The 20,991-nt window shown below is 35.3% G+C and overlaps 2 protein-coding genes and 1 long non-coding RNA gene across 3 annotated transcripts; all 3 read left to right on the top strand.

Moving 5' to 3' along the window:
- Positions 1–439: 439 nt before the first annotated feature.
- LOC120249714 (RNA polymerase II C-terminal domain phosphatase-like 1) lies at positions 440–10,549 on the top strand. Its single transcript, XM_039258321.1, is given in 18 exon segments — positions 440–986; positions 2,604–3,027; positions 3,030–3,061; positions 3,789–3,999; positions 4,214–4,371; positions 4,468–4,538; positions 4,704–4,806; positions 4,897–4,956; positions 5,118–5,684; positions 5,772–5,835; positions 6,520–6,647; positions 6,723–6,776; positions 7,384–7,480; positions 7,804–8,036; positions 8,124–8,210; positions 8,858–8,923; positions 9,300–9,379; positions 10,201–10,549. Coding segments are annotated over 18 exon segments (2,748 nt in total). The 5' UTR covers positions 440–722; the 3' UTR covers positions 10,250–10,549.
- Positions 10,550–12,518: 1,969 nt separating this feature from the next.
- LOC120250595 lies at positions 12,519–13,828 on the top strand. The gene is made up of 2 exons (XR_005533044.1): positions 12,519–12,603; positions 13,423–13,828. It is a non-coding gene; the product is annotated as an uncharacterized LOC120250595 (long non-coding RNA).
- A 3,721-nt stretch (positions 13,829–17,549) lies between these two features.
- Positions 17,550–19,205, top strand: LOC120284120. Its single transcript, XM_039290922.1, has 3 exons — positions 17,550–17,830; positions 17,954–18,098; positions 18,330–19,205. Exons 1-3 carry the CDS (start codon positions 17,550–17,552, stop codon positions 19,203–19,205), a joined length of 1,302 nt encoding a protein of 433 aa, XP_039146856.1.
- Positions 19,206–20,991: the final 1,786 nt, after the last annotated feature.

Here is a 20,991-nt window from a genome sequence, read left to right as displayed (position 1 = left end):
TTTCTTCAAAATTCATATCAATAACCAACCTATTTTCATAATTTCTAATTTTTTATTAATAATGCACCTATTTTTTTAAAAAAAAAAACTTATCAATGACTTCATTATCTATTAATATCGAGTCCCTTGATTGAAGTCTACTCAAAGTGGTACTTGTCACCTAATGTTAAAAAAAAAACTCAAATTAATCATCTAAATATAACTTGATTCTATTTTCAAAAAAAAAATAATTAATTAATTCAAATTCCAACCTTATCTCACACAAGAAACGTCAAGCCACGTGCTACGCACGTGCACACGTATGAATCCAAACTTCCAGCTAATCCCTACACGAACTCAAATATTCCTGAAATTTACATAAAAGCCCCTGATTTTCTTGGATGTATATTTATACCCATCGATTGCTTCGAAGGCTCTTCATCTTCTTCTCGATTTTCTAGGGTTTCAAAAACTTCGGCAGCGGAAGAACTAGAAATCCAAATAAAAATATTTCTCTTAATTTTCGCATAAAAATCCACAAACTGCTCTTAAATTTTCTTATTTTTCTCTCTATTAACGAATCCGAGAAAAAAAATTTAGGGTTTTTTGGTGGTCTTTAGGTTTTTCTGGGAAAAATTATGATGATCAACGGAGGAAGGATCTGAATTGGTTAATTGATTATGAGATTTTGAGGAAGAAGGATCTGGATTAGGGTTTGTTGTTCTTTGTTTTTGGAAATTAAAATGGTGAAATCGGTTGTTTTTCAGGGGGAAACCCTAATTGGGGAGGTGGAAATCCACCCCCAAAGCTCGTACAGTTGCCAAGGACTACGAGAGATCAGGATCGCCGGATTTTCGCCGGCGAGCGGCCGATGCCCGCCGCTGGCGGTCTTTTTCTGCATCGCCTCCGGCGAAGTCATCTTCAAAATGGAATCTTTATCGCTGCCGTCATCGCCGGATGGATCGCCACTCTCCTCCATGCACGCAGCTTGCCTCAGAGAGAACAAGGTATAACAAAACAAAAACTAAAACAAACCCTTTTGATCAGCATCGTCAGCATGGTGTTGTTGTTGTTGATGATGATGATGATGAAAAACCCTAAAAGTACCAACTGGAGTCACTGCCAAGTTGCATAAATTCTAAGCATGAACTGATTCCTTTGGAGGGAATATACTGCAAAGTTTTCACCATTTTGGTAAATCTTTGAATTTGGAGTAATTCTAGTTAAATTTTGAGGATCATAACTTTAACCAGAGCAATTTATTTTACTGGATTTACTCTTGATGAAAACTTTTATAAATATCTTCTGAAAATTTAAGCACCGAGGAATGTATCTAACCAACAATTGTATGGTTGAACTGAATCAGAAAAATTGAAAAGTTTTTTAGTTTAAATTTTATTCAAATCTCATGGAAAGATTAGAAATATCTTTTGAAAATTTACTGATAAAACATTTTATGAGGTTATATTTGATTTGTGGTTGGACATAAATAAATAAAGAAATAAAGAAATAAATAGTTCCTGATAATAATGGGGTTGAATTGATGGCACTTGATAATAAATAATTAGTTTGTTACTATGATAATTTGTTAATTACTAGAGTAATCAATAGTATGGCTGAGATAATATGCCTGATAATTACTAGAGTAATTATTAGTATGGGCTCACATAATATGCTTAGAGTTTGGTTTGTCTGTACATTAAAATAGAGTAGTACATATTAAGGGAATATACAAGCCTAGGTTTCTGGTCATATCAGCTTAAGCTTTTGGGTTCAATGGGATCTACATAATATATTTGGTTTGCGTCTAGATATCAAAGTTGGCTAGTTAACAATAACACGGTGCAATAAGAGATGGTTGTTGAAATGAAAGAACCATGCATCCAGTAACATCAGTGTTGGCCTGGACTAGAAAAATTCTTTTTCTATCTGATTGACTGGGTATACATTGCTTAATTTCAATTAGTAGCGGCAGATTTTAAGTTTAATTTCTTCTAAAATCTTTATGAAAATTTTAGAAATAACTGCAGAAAATTGCAACTGAATTTTTTATGTGGTTCGGTTTGTTATGTGGGCAAATCTGAATGTTTCTCACTTTTGTCTACCTAATACGAAGGAATTATGTATATAACCAACACTGTCATAGGTGCACTGGAAATTTTTCTGCTTATTGGCTTATTGTAGTTGAACTGGTAGGATTTAGTTCATATAATTTATGTCTTTGGATAGATGCTTTTCATGATGTCAGAAATATTTAGTGCAGCTATTGTTTTATCTTATATATTTTATATTGTGATTTCCTTGGTGAGAGAAGAAGTTCGACAAGAATTATGCATTTGAGCCATTATTAGTGTTGGCATGTACAACTTATGATGTTCATAGGTTATAAACATCTAGCACTAGTTGGTTTTGGTGTTCTGGAAGTTGTTCAATGCTAGTCATTTGTTAGAATATGATTCAGTTCTGACATTTTTGTAATCACTGGAATATGTTTTGTTTACTATGATGATTATTTATTTAAAATAATATGATTGTGAGAATTATCAGAATCTTATGGACCTATTGAAATTGTCTGCAATAATATTAAAACTCAATTTTCTTACATTTTTCTTTTATTCTTGCAGACTGCAGTTGTACAATTGGAAGGGGAAGAAATTCATTTGGTGGCAATGCCTACCAGAAAGAACCTCACCGACTGCTCATATTTTTGGGGTTTCAGTGTCATGCCAGGGTTGTACAATTCATGCCTTGCCATGCTGAACCTGAGGTGCCTTGGGATTGTGTTTGATCTTGATGAGACACTTATAGTTGCCAATACCATGCGGTCGTTTGAGGATCGAATTGATGGTCTCCAACGGAAAATAAATAATGAAATGGATCAGGAGCGAGCCACTGATTTGGTGTCTGAGCTCAAACGCTATCAGGATGACAAAGCTATATTGAAACAGTATATAGAGAATGATCAAGTAGTTGATAATGGGAAGGTGTATATAGTACAACCTGAGATCGTCCCTCCATTGTCTGACAATCATCAGTTGATCAGTCGCCCAAAAATATCATCTTGACACGTGTCAATCCAGCGGTATAAGTCTGCTGTTATCTTTTTTGTTTGCAAGTTTTATGGCGTTTTTCGTTTATGTTCATCATTTTACCTGCATTCATTGACCATTTGACCATATCTTCTACTAATTCGATAAAGTTGAATGTTTGTGTTTTGACTTGATTCAAACCAACTATAAATGTTCATTTGAAGATTAATTTGTGGGCACCTACTTGTAAGGTTATGTGAGGAAACTATCATCTTGACAGTTGACTCGTGTTAATCCAGGGGTATATGTTTGCTATTATCTTCTATATTTGCAAATTTTCTGGCATTTCTCATTTATGCTCGTGATATAACCTGCATTCGATCACAATTTGACCATATCCTCTCCATTCAATGAAGTTGAAGTTTGTTTTCTTTGCTTGATTCGAACCAACTGTAAATGTTCATGGGAAGAATAATTCCTGGGCATTTATTAGTCTTCCAATTTATAAGTTCAGAGATTCAGCATATTACCTTCCAATTATAGTTTCTTGGTGGTGAAGAAGAATACAACTTCGTAGTTTTTCAGCTTTAGGTCACAGAACGGTTCTTAGTTTCTTTTATGAAATCAGATTGAAATGGTTAATGTGTCTTTTGGGTTGCACTGGTTTACTTTCCTTTAGGATTTTTTTTGCATTGATAGATTTGTTTGGCATTCATGTTTACTTTTCCTAGTTTATACATCTATTTGATGCACATAACTAAAAGGTAGAATGTCTTATAGATACGCGATACCAGTGTCCTTGTACGACTAAGGCCAGCATGGGAAGATCTGCGAGGCTACTTAACCGCAAGAGGCCGCAAACGTTTTCAGGTATATGTTTGCACAATGGCTGAAAGAGATTATGCTCTTGAAATGTGGAGGCTTCTTGACCCAGAATCAAACTTAATCAACCACAGGGAACTTTTGGACAGAATAGTATGTGTGAAATCTGGTATGCACTGCAAAAGTTTTGTTGTTTGTTTATCATAGTAGAAGATTAAAATTTTTTGTGCCCTCTTTTTATTTAATCTGCATATTTAACTCTAGTTTACTATTTTGCTTTTAATAACTTTGTTATGCCTATGTTTATATATTGTCTATGTTGAATACTTCTTTGGTGTATTTAATTTGTTATGTTTCAATTATGAAAAATTTGTTTTTGATAGGTTCAAGAAAGTCACTGCTTGGTGTCTTTAAAGATGGAGTTTGCCACCCAAGTATGGCATTGGTTATTGATGACCGTCTGAAAGTTTGGGATGAAAAGGATCAATCTCGCGTGCATGTTGTTCCTGCATTTGCTCCATATTATACTCCTCATGCAGAGGTATGAAGAAGCGCATGATCACCTTTGTCATGCAAACACTCTTGCCCATCTAATGGTGCTGATAGACCCCTTGTTTGTGTGTATTTTCTTTTACAGGCAAACAATGCCATCCCAGTTCTTTGTGTAGCGAGAAATATTGCATGCAATGTCAGAGGTGGCTTTTTCAGGTGAGATTATTCTGTTTGTTATTTGCCACTGTTGCTTTTGGCTCCTTCACACACTATTTAACCTCTTCAGTGAAAATGACAAAACTGTTTTAACTTCTTCACACATTTCTATTTCAATAAATTCATTGCTATAGCATGACGAACCATGGTTTTCCATATTGGCAGAGAATTTGATGATGCTATTTTGCCACAAATTAGTAATATTTTCTATGAAGATGAAATGAACTTTCCTTCTGCCCCAGATGTTTCCAATTTTTTGAGTCCAGAGGTAAATCTCAAGCAACCTATGTTTTTATTATTATTCTTGTTATTATTTTAGATGATAAGTATCTTAGCGCTCCCGTGGGTATTGATTTAGGATGATACTTCCATGTTTGATGGGAATAAAGATGATCCTGAGGCTCAGAGGAGATTGAAGGTGATTATGTGGCATCCTCAATATTTTTTATTGACATCTGTGATTAAGCATTTTTTTTAGGAAAAAAAATATTTAGTTCTGGCAATTAATTGTATATTTTCTGAAAATCTCACATCTGTTGTAGATTAGATTTGTTCTTACTGATTGTCTTTCTTGTTCAGGATCCAAACTACAGCTTCCAATCTGTTCCTTCACTGGTCAATGGTCTGGAGCCAAGGATAATCTCTTATTATGAGCATGTTATGACTCCACTTGGGGCAGTTCCATTGCCAAACTCTCAAATGACGATGGCTCCTTCTAATAACCAATGCTTGCAGCCTTGTACATCAGGAAAGCCATTTCTTCAACCTGTTATTTCAGAACCAAGCTTGCAAGGCTCTCCTGCTACAGAAGAGGGTGAGGTTCCAGAATCAGAATTAGATCCTGACACGAGGCGAAGGCTTCTTATTTTACAGCATGGACAAGACACCAGAGACCCACCTCCACCACCTGCACCCTATGCGGGGAGGCCTCCTTTTCAAGTATCCGGTCCTTCTGTTCAATCACGAGGAAGTTCATTCCCTTTAGATGAAGAGATAAGTCCCAGGCTCCGCAGAAGGTTACCCAATGAATTTTCAATTGAACCAGACTCTCAACGCTTTAGTAGAAAAAGATTTCGTCCTTCTTTCTATCATGGTCGAGATTATTCTGACAGAGCAATTAATGAAAACCACAGACCACCGTTACAGGTAAATGCTATTTTTAACAGCAACTGCCATTTAGATTAGAAGTGCTGATTTTGGATGGGCTAAATATCCATTAACTGCATATTTTAGGTACACCGTAATGATGAACGCTTGCGTTTAAACCATGCAGTGTCAAACTACAATGCCTTTCTAGGTATGTTTGTCATCATATCAGTGGATTTTATTTTTGGAATTATTTGAGCCTGCAATGTTCTTAGACTAGTGTGGGCAACTGCGTATTCAATGCCATGAAAATGAAAGGTGATATTGGTGTCTTGCACAAAAATTTAGTTGCCAAACTATTAGATGTTAGTTCTCTGCTTTTCTTTATTCCATGGGTTCTTGGTATTCTCGAGTCTTGTCCATTCAAGTAGATAAGTGGTTTCTGACTGCAGAGTATGTGAGGGGTTAGTGCTCCAAATTAAAGTTTGGTACTGGTTTCCTAAATTTAGGAGAGGCAGCATCTTCTTGAACCCTTATGATTTTCTTAATGGGAATGGATCATTATTATTCAGGTGCTTGTTGGTAGGTAGACCATCTTTCAATTTGTTTTTTAAGTATTTGTTTGCTAGTGAGAATTGGTTGTGTTGTTCCACCACTTATTTGGTTTTTTGGCATATTGATTCCAAGTTGAGAGCTTGCCTATAAAATAGAATGTGAATTGATTATTGCATGCAAACCGTAAACCATAACTCTAGGCTGGCTAACATAATAAGCATTTAGCATCTATGAGTTCTGAAGTGATTTCCATGGTTAATTAAGTAATTGTATTCTCATGTGCATTTATAAGCAATGTTTTCATCTGGAATGATCACTTCTTAACATTTTCAAATTGAAGGTGAGGAAATGCCTATTGTTCGAAATCATTACAGGGATGCTCATTTAGGACCTGCCTCTGCCAGTGTGCCATATCCAGAAAATCCTGTCAGTGTCCTACAGGAAATTGCAGTTAAATGTGGAGCCAAGGTAACCACCATGTTTTCATATTAATGGTATACTTCTGCCTATTTATTCTGATGCAAATGTTATACTTATCTGTAGGTTGAATACCGGACAGCTTTGTGTGATGCTACAGAATTACAATTCTCTATTGAGGTAGTGAATGCAGTTAAACATATCTAGATTAGGTGGCACAATTTTGATGTAGGTTTGCTTTGGTAGATTAATACAGAAATATGGCCATTTTTATCATTTTGTCAGATTGGCCAGCCAAGTTAAAGTATGAGTTTTTGTGTTGAATTCTATGTCCATAGAGAACTTAATGTTTATGTTCGATTGAAAGTTCAGGGTACAAATATTAATTCATACAGTAGCTAATTTGTTTTACCACTAAAATTTGATTTCATTGACTTTATGCTAACTGATAGGCTGATAGCTATTGTATATTTTCCATTAGTGGTTGCACCAAATTAGTTTACTGTTGCGTGTCAGCTGTACCTTTCCTATATCCTAGAGAAGAAAAAAAAATTCTTTAATAGGTGTTTGATTTCTGAATTTTCTCTTATAATTCTAAGCATGATCTGTTAAATGAGACTATCTGCTATAATTAGGTGGGGGAATTTAGGGTTTTTACTCCTTGATAATCCTTATTTATTTATTATCCATCCATCCATTGCTTGCAAATCAACACCATTTAACGTCAAATGAACTGTTTAATTTTTACTTGTTAGGAAAAAATATTTATCTTGTTATTCTTCTTTAGGCCTGGTTTACTGGAGAAAAGCTTGGCGAAGGAATTGGCAGGACAAGGAGAGAAGCCCAGCATCAAGCAGCTCAGGCCTCTATTCATGCATTGGCCAGTAAGTATTTTCTTCATTTTGCTGTTCTAAATGTCTTTATTGTGACTATCACATTGAAACTTGCCTGCCTTGACCAAATTGACTGCATGATGTTCTATGGCAAAATATTTATTGCCGTTCCAATTTAACTAATTTTTTCCTGTGTGTTTGCCAGTTTAGTAGCTTTAGAATTAAAGAAATGCTTGATGATCTGCCACTGCAATTTTATTTATTTATATAATTATATGTTTTTTGTCTTCTTGTAGTTGCTTTTCAATATGCTAACCTTCAATGCTTTTTCTGGTGATAATATTTTTTAATGACTTTCAAATTTTTTATCCCAGATAATTACTTGTCTTCACTGCCTGATGCTATTTCCCAGCATGCTGATTTGAATAAGTTCCCACCATTTAAAGAAAATGGGTTTCTCCATGATCCAAACTCAGTTGGGCATCAAGTATTTACATGGGATAACTATTTATCAGTTACTAGTACGACAGATGATCATCGATTTCTGGACCAGAAGGTCATGGAGGGAAAGAAAGCAACAGCATCTATTGCTGCCCTCAAAGAACTAGTATGATGCCACAGTATTCATGTAACTTATATGAAAACATTGGGTTTATGGATAAGTACTGATTTGATCTTTAAACTGATATTCCAGTGTACTATGGAAGGTTTTAATCTTGTTTTTCACTCTCCACTCTCACTTTCTTCAGAATCAGAAAGTCAAGGAGAAATGCATGCGCAGGTGATTTTCAAGAACAGTTTTTCTTGCTATTTCTTATTCTAATGCCTTATATATCAAATGGCCTTGCTGCTTGCCATAAGAAACATTTAGAATCTTATGACAAAGCACCGTCTCTTATTTATGATCTATAAAGGCATGTTTATTAATTGTGTCAGGGAAAAGACGTGGTCAGGTTTAAGTTAGGTAGACTTTTGTAAAAGTTCATGACTTTGAGGGGACGTTGTTCTTTTGGAATTCTACTTGTGTTACAAATTCGCATTACTTAATATTGGTTTGATTCAGAATTTTCTAAAGGCGGAGCAGTTAACACTTTGTGATGCTACTTCTTGTCTGTTGCTTTATTGGATCCTGGCTCAAATCGCCTGGCCTCAATCCTATCTAGTTCCATCCCCAATTGTAAACCCTGATATGTGGCCTCTATGCTAAAAGAATTCTATTTCCTTACTGTTGATTTGGTTATATACTGATGATATGTGTGGAGCAACTTTTAGAATTGATCTGTTCTCAATATTCTTTTCATAAACAGGGTTTCTTTCAAACTCTGAGCTTGTTTGAAACAATTAAGTTCTTGCAAAAATTGTTCTCATTGAAATTTTGTGATAGCTTTGATATGTTTCTTATTGTTATGATCTATTTTGAACTATTAGGTTGAAGTAGCAGGACAGATATTAGGAATGGGAAGTGGAATTTCATGGGAAGAAGCTAAATTTAAGGTATCCTAATTGTTGTTTTTTTCTTCTTGACAATGTATGGTAATATAACTGCCCTCTCATGTATATTGACACTGATTTATGCGTAATATTATAGAATCATTCTATGGCATTAGCTTTATTGGAGGAATTTATCATATATAACATATTCACTTATAAGCTTTAGCCTTCGTACCAAACTTTATGTCAAAATTACATTCTTGGTGACTTTTCGTCTTTATATGATCAATTTTGGAAAATTCCTGATACAATTTAATTTGTATAAGCTGTTGAAAGACTCCATTATGATGGTTTCTTAATATGGAATCATGATGGAATTTTCATGGTTGGATTAGTTCGGAATCTTTTATTTCATTATCAACTAAGAATATTTTCTTAGGCTGCAGAGGAGGCTCTTGGGACATTGAAGTCCATGCTTGGTCAGTTCACTAACAGAAAGTCATGTTCTCCTTCTCCGAGGTACATAGACATTCCATGTCAATCTTGTTATGCTTTATGCTTTTTTCTTAGGTGCAAATTTTGAAGTGGAATCATACTTTACAGTTTATAACATGGAATTGGTAGAAACATCAATGAAAAGTAGAAGCCTAAGAGAAATTCTTTCTCAGGAGACACCTTCTAAATATAAAAGAGCTCTTTGATAGATTTTAGTGAAATCTTCAATTTAATCTGAATCAATTGCCCAAATTTTTGTCGGAAAAGAAGTATGGATAGTTTTTCATGATTATACACAACTGCATTGTATTTGCATGTAAGTGTGAAATCCATTTAGTATCATGGAAATAGCATCTATTTACCTGAGATTATCACTTGCATGCTCGAAAGTCTGCATTGATGCTGAAGCCTACAGTAAAATTAATCCATATCGAAAGTTTTATGGTGACTGTCTCACCATACTTGCTACATAAGTGGTTTAGAAGTCATTACTATTTATTTGCTTGAGATTATCACTTGTATGTTGGCCAACATGGTTTCGCATTGGAGTTTGTATGTAGTTTTAAGTACACTGGTAACCACATTTTTACGGTGATTTCCAGCGGCAAATCGTGATTTGTAAGTATTAAAAACTCGTTTGTCCACAAAACTCTACAGATGGAGCTCTTAGCCAAAAAGACTAAATTGTAGAAATTTCTAATCTATAAATGGGCTAAAGTTTTAGTATATTTCTATGTTCAATAAATGGCAGTGTGATATAGCTTGTAATATGTTATATTTATACTCTTTCTCTGTGAATAACTTATTACCTTTCTTCTCATTTCGACATCCTCCTATGGATTCAGGCAACCATTTGCATCTCCAAATAAGCGGCTGAAATCAGAGTTTACTTGAGTATCACTGCACCAGGAAGCATATTCCAAAAACAATACACCAGTGCATTGATAACCACGGTCAGCTTTTCTGCCCGTTTGCCGAACTTGTTGGCATGGCTGTTCCTGCCATTGGAGATGCATGAAGTTCAGGCTGGATCAAGGCGGCATTCCATTTAAACGACTAATCAAATGTCACAATCTATTCAAATTCAAGAAAGAGGGGAATCTCTTGTGCACATTGATATGCCTAACCGCGTTGAGATTTATCCACAACATGTCTCATATCTTCGATAAATTGGTGAAACAGTTTGCTGCCCGCGAGGGGTCTCCGCTTTCGTCAAGACAGATTCTTCGGACATGCATGAAATATGGGTCAAGACAGATTCTTCGGACACCCATGAAATATGGGTTTGATTATTTTTGTTTGTGCGGGGTGAAGATGCCTGAAAAGAATTCTTCGAAAATGAAATGTGGTGAGGTTGTTTCTTGGGTTAGAAAATGCATGATTTTGTTCGAAGACACTTGCGAGGATCATGAGTTGTTTTGTTTCTGGAAGTAATTCTGGAAATGCAGGATCTATTTCTTTTAGTGCTAATTGCATGTAGAAAGTATGAAGAAAAGTCCTTTTTGTTTTATAAAGTGTGCTACAGCTTATGATTTTTTCCGTCTGTTTGGAGAGAGGTAGCTCTTGAATTTCATTTTGACTTTGTGCCAGTGAATGGTGTGAACCAGGCTCAGTTCATGTGCCTATAACAATCTATATTAATAAGTCAAGAATTTATTTTACTGTGAAATTTCTGTACAGACATGAATAAATGTTTTAGGAAATTTTTTTTATAAAGTCAACAAGCAACTAAGCAAAAGATAAATGGGTATAGAGATATATTAGTTATAGTGAATTGACTGATCTTTTATGGATAAATTTTTCTGTCATGTAACTCTAGAGGGGAAAACAAGAGTTATTCTCCACACATAACACCGGTAGTTATCAATGAGTTAATCTATGGTTCCTATATTTTTGGAAATTAGGTAATGGTTCCTATGTTCTAGGAAATTAGGTAATTGTTCTTATAGCTCAATAAAACTTTTATTTACTTGTATATCTATAATATTCTTTTTAACAAGGGCTGCAAAAATGGCAGTAGTTTACTAGAGATAGGCGCAGTGCGTGCTCGGGTTTCAGGCTTGACATGAAATTAGATGGAAAACGCTTGTTTGAACTCAGTTCGATTTTAGAATAGATTTTAATTTTGAAATCTCAACTTTAGCTGCATTTTAAGTGAGAACTAAAATTGAATAAATTTATTTTTGAGAAATCAAATATGAGAAGGTATATTTTCGTATTATAAAACTATATAATATAGCAAGATAAACCTTGAGCAAAAGAAAGTAGTGGAAGTTTTCTTTCTTGTTCTTATTCTTTATATCATTCTTTTGGTATATATATATATATATATATATAGTTTAAATTAGAAACTGAATAAATTTTTGGCAAATAAAATGCTAAATTTTTGGCAAATAAAACGCTAAGAGTCGAGAGCAGTTGAGAGAAATATAATGGGCATTCATTTTGAATGTTTCATAAAATTTTGAAACTTATGCAAATTATATAATATTATTATACATTTTAATAAGTTTCTAATTTGTTTTGGCCTCAAAGTTGTCATCCGCATGGTTTGGCAGACTAAACCATATGAACGTTTTTTTTTTCTTTTTTTTTTAACAACTGCAATAATTATAGCCTCATTAAAAGATTTTTTTAAAAAAAGGACATGTATGGTGATATATCAGTTATGATAAATTATCAATCACATAGGAATTTATTAATATGATCAAATGCCACATAGGGCAATAAAAATCTTATCACCTGCACGCCTAAAAAATTTTTCAGAATCAAATCAAACTAATAAATTCTCTCACCAAACAATCATGAAAGAGAGCGATACAACACATGTGGTACCATGTCCTGATTTTTGACATCATGCTTTTTTAATATTTTTTGTGCATGCATTAGAGTTAAAATGGTCATTTAGCACTAGTGGCATCCTTACATGATTGCACAGTAGGTTGTGTGTGAAATCCAGTCAAAAATTAGGGGCAAAACGGTCTTTTGGACTCATTTATTTCTATTTTCTATTATTAAGGACATTTTGGTCATTTCTCTTTTGTTTAAAAAAAAAAGAGAATTGAATGTGGATATGAGAAGCAACGTGGTTGGCTTCTCATTCTCTCATTCTTTTTTTTCTTCTTCTTTGTTTTCATTCCTTCTTCTTCCTTTTGGCCAAATACCATCTTTTTGAAAAACAAAATTCTTCGATGAGCTTTTCAGTGAATCAATGCTTCTATTCTCTTCCTCTCATTCTCTTGAGTTTGGTAAGGTTTCGATTCAAGGTTTTCCTTCATATTTTCCTCATATTTCATCATTTTTGAAATTGTTGAAAACCTAGAAATAAACCTTGGTTTGAGTTGTTTTGGGGCTCAAATCGAAGCCAGTGTCGTTATTCATTTGTGTGAATGTTTGTAAAGAAATTTCATAAAGTACTGTAACAAACCCGAAATTACTATAGCACCGAAAAACCTTGGCCTTTTCGTGTATTTCTTTGGTCCAAATCGAAGCCTTTCTTACTTGGATTCCATTGGAACAGTTTTACTTCGGTTTGAGGTCGTTTGGGTCCAAAATGACGTCATTTTCCTCTAAAACCCTAGAGTTATATGTTCGACATGTAACATTGCATTCGCGTGCATTTTAGTTTCCATTCTTGTGTTTATGGGTTCTTAGATTCCCTGTTTGATTCTAGGTGGCGAGGCATCTTCCAAGGGAAAGGAAATTGCCGACCAGTGAGCGCGTCTCGAGACGAGACGACTAGTTCTATGAGTGGTTTAATTGTTGATTATATAGATTTAATAAGAGTATTATAGTATTTCTTTATATGTTTTATATCATAAATTTGATGTGAAATCATATTTCATTTGCTATATATATATAGATATTTTGAGCATGGAGTTATTTGGAAAAAATGATTCTAGTATACTTATGCATATTTATCTTGAAAGAAACATGTTTACATGTAAATGTATTTATATGCAAATGAAATATGGATTGATGTATATTTCCTTATTTACACATTATATGCTTGATTCCTCGAGTTGGAATTAGAAATAATTGCATTGTGGCATTTGGATTTTTGATAGTGACAGCGGACTTCAGTACGACACTGCAGTGTGGGGTTCCACGGTTCGGCCTGATAGGAGGCAGCATGGTCAACCCTAAGTATACCCTAGTCAAGAGGTGCGCAGAACCATTGACAGAGGGGTCTTTTATGTGAGAAACCCGGGGTCACCACACTGGAATATCAGTGGCAGAAGGCAGCATTGTGAATTTCAAAGGTTGTAAAACACCTTGGTGGTCCCATAGCTAGTCGTGGCCACGATTAGCTTGGGAATTATTTGAGGCCAGCTTGTATTTTGAATGGTGCTCAATATGTTGGAAAATGTTACTTACTTGTACTATTTCTAAAATATTTTGTTATCTGTTAATCTGTTTAATATTTGGAACTCCTTTTATATGTTATTATTATGGTGGTTGCTATTATTTGAAGTACTTTATTACTCTGTTATATCTATGCCGTCACCACTCACTGGATGACATCTGTTACTCACTACTCTCATGTCTTCTCTCTCAGACTGCGACGTTGGACTGGGTTGTGCTGAGTAAGCAGCAAAGTGACCTACTCTTTTCCCCTTGTTTAGGTTAGTGTGCAGTGTGCATGTAAACTTTATGGATCCACTAGACTTGAGTTTTGTGTATTGTTCCTATATTTATACTTTTTGGTTGTATTTGGAACCCTGGCTGGTTCTGTTGTGGACCTTGTATCTTTCTTTAGTAAGTTGTGTTAGCAGGGTTGCTTGGAGTCTTATGGTGACTAGGAGGTGTGACGCTGTAGGGTCCACTCCTTATTGTCGTAGCGACTGCCACGTGCCCGGCTAAGGTTGGGGCGTGACAACACCTCCCACATAAGACTCACTGGACTCATTTAAATAGTATCATGAACCATACCATGTGGAGAACTGTGATGAATAATATTACTACAGTACCATTACAATACTATGCTACATTACTTTTAGTGCAAGGCAGTAGTTTGATCCTGCACCTTGTCCACCACTAATTGGTAATGAAGCCACTATAATACCAGCATTTTTTTTTAAATAAAGTCAAAAATAACCATTTTACCTCTTGTCAACATTTTTGAAAAAACGATGCTATTTTTACCAAATGACGTAGATACCCAACTTATCATCCACATCTCCATCCACGTCATTATTTTTTTTTTTATATAAACTTCAAATTTAAACCTTAAAAATCCTTAAATTCTTAATTTAAAATTATAAAACTATATCTAAAATCTTAAACCGAAATACTACAAAATCTATACCCTAAAATTCTAAAAACTTAAACCCTAAACCCTAAATCTTAAGCCCTAAACCCTATACCCTAAATCCTTTGCCCTAAACCCTAAATTTGAAATCACAAACCCCCTACGGGGGTTTGTGATTTTCAATTTAGGGTTTAGGGAGGGGGTTTTCGGTTTATCATTTAAAGGGTTATTTAAATTTAGGATTTAGATAATAGGGAGAAATTAATTAATTATTTTTAAAAAAAGAAGAGATAAAGAAAAAATTACGTGGATGCTGACATGGATGCAAACTTGATATCCACATCATTCGAGAAATCTATTCAGTAAAAACATCATTATTTTTTATTGAAACAATTATTTTTTTATAATAAATTTTTTGGGATAAATGGTTTTGAAATTCAAATCGAAATTTTCAACAAAAGTTTTATGCGATATTTTTTATATTTTTCAAATAAAGTACAATGTCTATTTATTTATTTATTTATTGAAATTTTGGTTTTTTTTTTTTTAATTCCTAGGCATCAATAAAAAAAATTTTGAAATTAAATGATTAAATGAGCTGGCCCGTTGACTGGCCCAGCAAAACATGAGTCCACATGGATGGGCCATGTCGACCTAACATGGTGGAAAGGCAGGCCAGGCCTGTTTTGGCACAAACAATTCCCGGTCCATTCTAAAGCCCTGTATTGTCAGCTAGTGCAGCCCGTTTGGCATCTTGATTTTGGCCCATCAAAAGAAAACATATTTATTTTTTACCTTTGAACGGAATGAATTTGTTCAATTTGGGTGCTTCTGTCAGTGTGATAAGCTTTTATTGCCAATGCATCATTCATTGTAAAAGTTATGATCCTACAAACTCGGTTCTATGAGAATCATAATGGAACCAAAACATAACCTTATAATACCCTAGTTTTTTAATACTGAGGTACTCCAACATTGGGGTTACGAACCTCCTCGAGAGGTTAGTACCATAAAATAAAATAAATAAAAATAAATCTAAAAAACTAAAACCTCTGTGATTCCCACCGAACCGAGTCCGTGAAATCACAATTCACATTTTAAATTAATCCAATGAGATAGAGATGGTCCAAAAGAAAAAAACAAATGCATGGATTAAAATAAATATATTTTTATTTGAAATACTTTAGCAAACAATAATTAGTTGTATATTTTTAAATTGGCCTTTTTGTGGATGTACCCCTAAATAATTTTAAAATTGTATATTTGCCGTGAATAAAAGATAATTGCATACATACAGCTGAATAATATGGGTTCAAATTAGTTGAAAAACCATCGTTTACAAACAACCAATATATAAAATAACCATTATATTTTTGAAAAGTTTTTTTTTTATTATACTGGTTAAGTTGTACAAAGGCTATTTTGAATCTTTTGCATAAATTAATCTAAGTTATAACCATAGTTAACAAAATTTGATTAATTTCTGTTAATGGAATCTAACAGTAGGGATATATTCATAATTATTTATATTTTTCAGGTATATATACAATCATATATTTTTTAAGATAAATAATATGTGATTATAGAATTTTTTGAGAGGTTTATTACTTATTTTTCTTTTTGAAATTTTAGCTTGTAACATGGGAGAAAAAGTCTTCTTGTAACTTCCTGTTATGAATGATGTCATGCTTTAAGTCATGCTAATCATTTGCTCGTACTGTGCTTTCAAACCAAAGGAGGGGGAAAAAACAAATTTCTGTTTTTGTACATTTAAAGTTCTCCATTGTAATTTTGATGAGTAATTGGTACAAATACTTACTCTTAGTGCAACCGCACTATTTAAATTGGCATGATTTGACACCAAGGCAGATGACGTGGCAAGCATGGTGACATGGCATGGAGACTTGGAGTGCAAGCCAAATATCTTGAAGATCATGGTGAAGCTATTCTTGGAAACATGAAAGACAAGATCACATCAAGACCATACTTAGAGTGATTTGATTGAAGACTAAATATGGTGGAGCTTAATTAAGGAAAGATCTATTCATGGTGTGAATGAAGATTAATTGAATATATGATTTGAAGAATCCTTGATGAGGATTGATTGAAATCTATTAACGGCAAGATTTGAGGACCAAACTTGGGTGAATTGAAGATCAAGTTTGGAGAATCTTTGAAGACCAAATTTAGGGTGAATTGAAGACTAAGTTTGGCAAGTTTCGTGAAGACTCACAGGGGACGTGCGCCCTTTGCGAGGGACTGCGTGATGAGGAACCCGAGGAGGTTGGCTAGTTGCCGGCGATCGGGATCGGGAGATTTGGTCGCATCGACTCGGACTAAGCATGACCCGGGAGGTTGATGGGTCTTGAGGTCGTCGCAAGCGTAACGTAACTCGGTCAAGTCGATAGTCGAGCTATGTTGGAATTCATGTTACAACAGGAGTTGCAACAACTAATTTTGGCAGGTTTTTAAATTAGTAGCCGCGGAGATTCTAAAAGAAGTATGTGCTATATTTGGGACGTTGAGGCGTCTATATAAGCTACCTTGCTCGTAGATTGTAGGTGTGACTCTTGAGTAACTCTTGGAGGAGAGTGTGTGAGCACCAAACAATCTAGTGAGGGTAGTGATCTTTATTGTTGAGAGTGTGAGTGACAAGTGTTTGTACTCATCTATTTTTTACCTCTTTTAGTGGATTGTTTATCTCCGGGCTTGGCCCCCCAGACGTAGGCGAGTGGACGCCGAACTGGGTTACCAATTATGTGTGTCTCCTTCTTGTTTTAATTGTGTGAACTTTCTATGATGGTTTGTGCGAGATCTATGAGTGCTTGAGTGTTTTCTAAAACCTCACAAACCATACCGGCGGAACTAACAAGTGGTATCAGAGCCTTGGTCACCGTGTTTACTTTGGTTGCAAAGTTGGCGAGGTCCTAACAAGTTCCATTGATGGCCGGAAAAGAGGGAGCTTCCGTCACTCGACCACCGTTGCTAGATGGGTCAAATTATCCATACTGGAAGGCACGCATGAAGGTTTTCATTAAATCTCTTGATGAGAATACATGGACAGCCGTAGAAGAAGGATGGTCTCCTCTAATCGAAGTTGATGAAAACATGAACGAGACAGTGAAAATAAAGAGTAACTGGAGTTCCGAAGATATGCTCAAAGCAAATGCCAATGGAAAAGCACTCAATGCTATTTTCGGAGGAGTAGATGAGAACCAGTTCAAGTATGTTGCAACTTGTGATTGTACCAAGAAAGCTTGGGGGATTCTTCAAACCATTCATGAAGGCACCAACTTGGTAAGAGAATCTAAACTTCAAATGCTAACAACCATGTTTGAGAATCTCAGGATGGGAGAAGATGAGATGATAGCCGTGTTCAATGCCAAATTAATGGATATAGCAAATCAAGCCTACCATCTCGGGAAGGAGTACTCGGATAAGAAGCTAGTCCGGAAGACTCTTAGATCGCTTCCAAGAAGATTTGATGCTAAAGTTGCTGCAATAGAAGAAGCAAAAGATATCACAACAATGAGACTTGATGAGTTGATGGGATCTCTACAAGCGTATGAGATGAATCTGAATCCAGGTAGAAGAGAAGAAGATATAGCTCTAAAAATTGAAGCAACAAGCCCAAAAGAGTTGCAACAGACTAAAGACATAGACGAAGAAGGAGAAATTGCCCTTTTGGCCAAGAAATTGTGCAGATATTTCAGAAAAATTCAGGAAGAGGACAAAGCAGAAGATGCAGTCAATACTCACACATCTTTACCAACTGACAGAGATTTTAGAAATTTCAGTGCTTTTGCAAGTCTTGTTACAACATCAATTGCAACACCTGGAGAAATTGTTTGTGAAGAGGTTACTGAAACCGATCTTCTGCATGGGTATGAACTCATGTTAAATAAACTTGATGAAATGGTCATACAGAACAAACAACTTGCAAAAGAGTTGAAAGAATGTCAAGAAAAGCTGAACATTGCTGAGAAACCCATAAACAACATGAACAAAGGAAGAGCCAAGATTGAGAAGGTACCTTTTCAAACAAGTGTGACACAACATCATATAGAAGAGACATCAAGAGGCAAGAAAAGCAAAGTTGAAGCAGGCTGTGTTCTATCAAATGCTCAAGAAAATAAACAAGAGAAGTATAATAAGAAGAAAAGACAACATAGAAGACAAGTCCCAATATGCTTTCATTGTGGAAAAAGAGGCCATATAAGACCCGAGTGCTACCAACTGAAGGAAGAGGTGAAGAAAGATAGAATATTTGGAAAAGCAAAGAAATGGATTCCTACATGTCATTACTGTGGTGTCAAAGGGCACATTCGTCCAAGATGTTGGAAGATGAAGAAAGACATAAAAGGAGGAAAAAGTATGAAGCAGACACTATATACCAGAGAAAAGAAGAAAGAAAGCAAGAAGATATGGGTCAAAAAGGAAGATCTAGTGGGATACTCTTCAATAAAAAAATCCTCAAAAGACAATTGGTATTTTGACAGTGGTTGTTCAAGACACATGACAGGAGACAAAGGCTTCTTGATGAATTACAAAGAATGTCAAATTGGGCATGTGACTTTTGGTGATGGTCAGAAAGGTTAAGTAGTTGGAAAAGGAACATTGATGGTGCCTGGATATCCAAGACTGAAAAATATTCTGCATGTAGAAGGACTAAAGGCAAATCTTCTGAGTATAAGTCAACTATGTGATCGAAATCTAGTGGTAAAACTTACTCAGGACAGATGTGTGGTCTATGATGAAGCTGGTCAGTGTGTTTTAACTGGTTTAAGATCTTTAGACAATTGCTACTTGCTAGAGAAATTGGAAGTCTGTTATAACACATCTTGCAACATCACTGAAATTTGGCATCAGAAGCTTGGACATCTGAACTTCCGGAACTTGATGAAGATTACAGAAATGAAAGCTGTTAAGGGAGTGCCCAAGCTCACGAAAAAGGAAGATGGTGTATGTGGACCTTGTCAACTGGGAAAGCAAAATCGTGCTTCTCACAAAGTGGTGCAAGACATTGGTACAACGAGAGTGCTAGAACTCTTGCATATGGATCTCATTGGATCCACACAGACAGAAAGCTTGTCAGGTAAAAGATATGTTTTTTGTGTGTTGATGACTATTCTAGGTACACCTGGGTGGACTTCCTCAAGGAGAAATCAGATACTTTTGAAGCTTTCAAGAAGTTATGCATGCAACTTCAAAATGAGAAAGAGTGCCAAGTTGGGAAGATTGTCAGAATCAGAAGTGATCATAGAAGAGAATTTGAAAATGCTCAGTTTGCAGAATTTTGCAGAGAACATGGGATTCGTCATGAATTTTCAGCTCCAAAAACTCCACAACAAAACGGTTTGGTAGAAAGGAAGAATCGCACTCTCCAAGAGATGGCTCGCGTTATGTTAAATTCCAAGAAACTCTCTACAAGGTTTTGGGCTGAAGCAATCAATACAGCATGCTACATCATTAATAGAGTATACATTCGGCCTTCAACCAACATGACACCGTATGAAATTTGGAGAGGCAAAAGGCCAAATCTCAAATACTTTCACATCTTTGGAAGCAAATGTTATATTCTGAATGATAGAGATCAGCTAGGAAAGTTTGACAAGAAGAGTGATGAAGGATTATTCATGGGATATTCCACTACTAGTAGAGTCTATCGGGTGTTCAATTCAAGAACCAAAAAGATGATGGAAACCATTAATGTTGTAGTTGATGATTTCACTTATATGGAGACTCAGGGCGCATCAAGAGAGCCAAACAAACTTATCACTCAGGATTATGAATCAGCAAATGAAAAACAAGAAGTTGCAACACAGGTTACAACACCAACTGCAACAACAGAAACTGCTCAGGATTCAGACAGACAGCAGGTTATGATTGATGTTGCAATTGAAGTTACAACAGGCGAAATTATCTCAGAATCAGATAAAGAAGAAATTAACACCGAAGAAGATAATGAAGACAGCAGTCTTGAACCATCCTCAAGAATAAAGAAGAATCATCCTATTCAGAATGTGATTGGTAATGTGACTGAAGGAAGGAGAACCAGAAGCACTCAAAGAATTGATTATCGAGAATTGGTCGGCTACACATGTTAGATCTCTCTTATTGAACCAAAGAATATTAAAGAAGCTTTAGTTGATGAATACTGGATGGCTGCAATGCAAGAAGAGTTGAATTAGTTTATTCGAAATGATGTGTGGACATTGGTCCCAAGGCCAAAAGATGTGAATGTTATTGGAACCAAGTGGATTTTCAAGAACAAGACTGATGATAAAGGCAACATCACCAGAAATAAAGCAAGACTAGTGGCTCAAGGATATACTCAAGTTGAAGGAGTTGACTTTGATGAAACATTTGCACCAGCTTGCACGCT

Source organism: Dioscorea cayenensis, chromosome 19 (assembly GCF_009730915.1).
Source record: "Dioscorea cayenensis subsp. rotundata cultivar TDr96_F1 chromosome 19, TDr96_F1_v2_PseudoChromosome.rev07_lg8_w22 25.fasta, whole genome shotgun sequence".
NCBI lineage: Eukaryota > Viridiplantae > Streptophyta > Magnoliopsida > Dioscoreales > Dioscoreaceae > Dioscorea > Dioscorea cayenensis.
The sequence above is the reverse complement of the archived record's forward strand: the minus strand, read 5'-3'. Positions and strand labels throughout refer to the sequence as shown.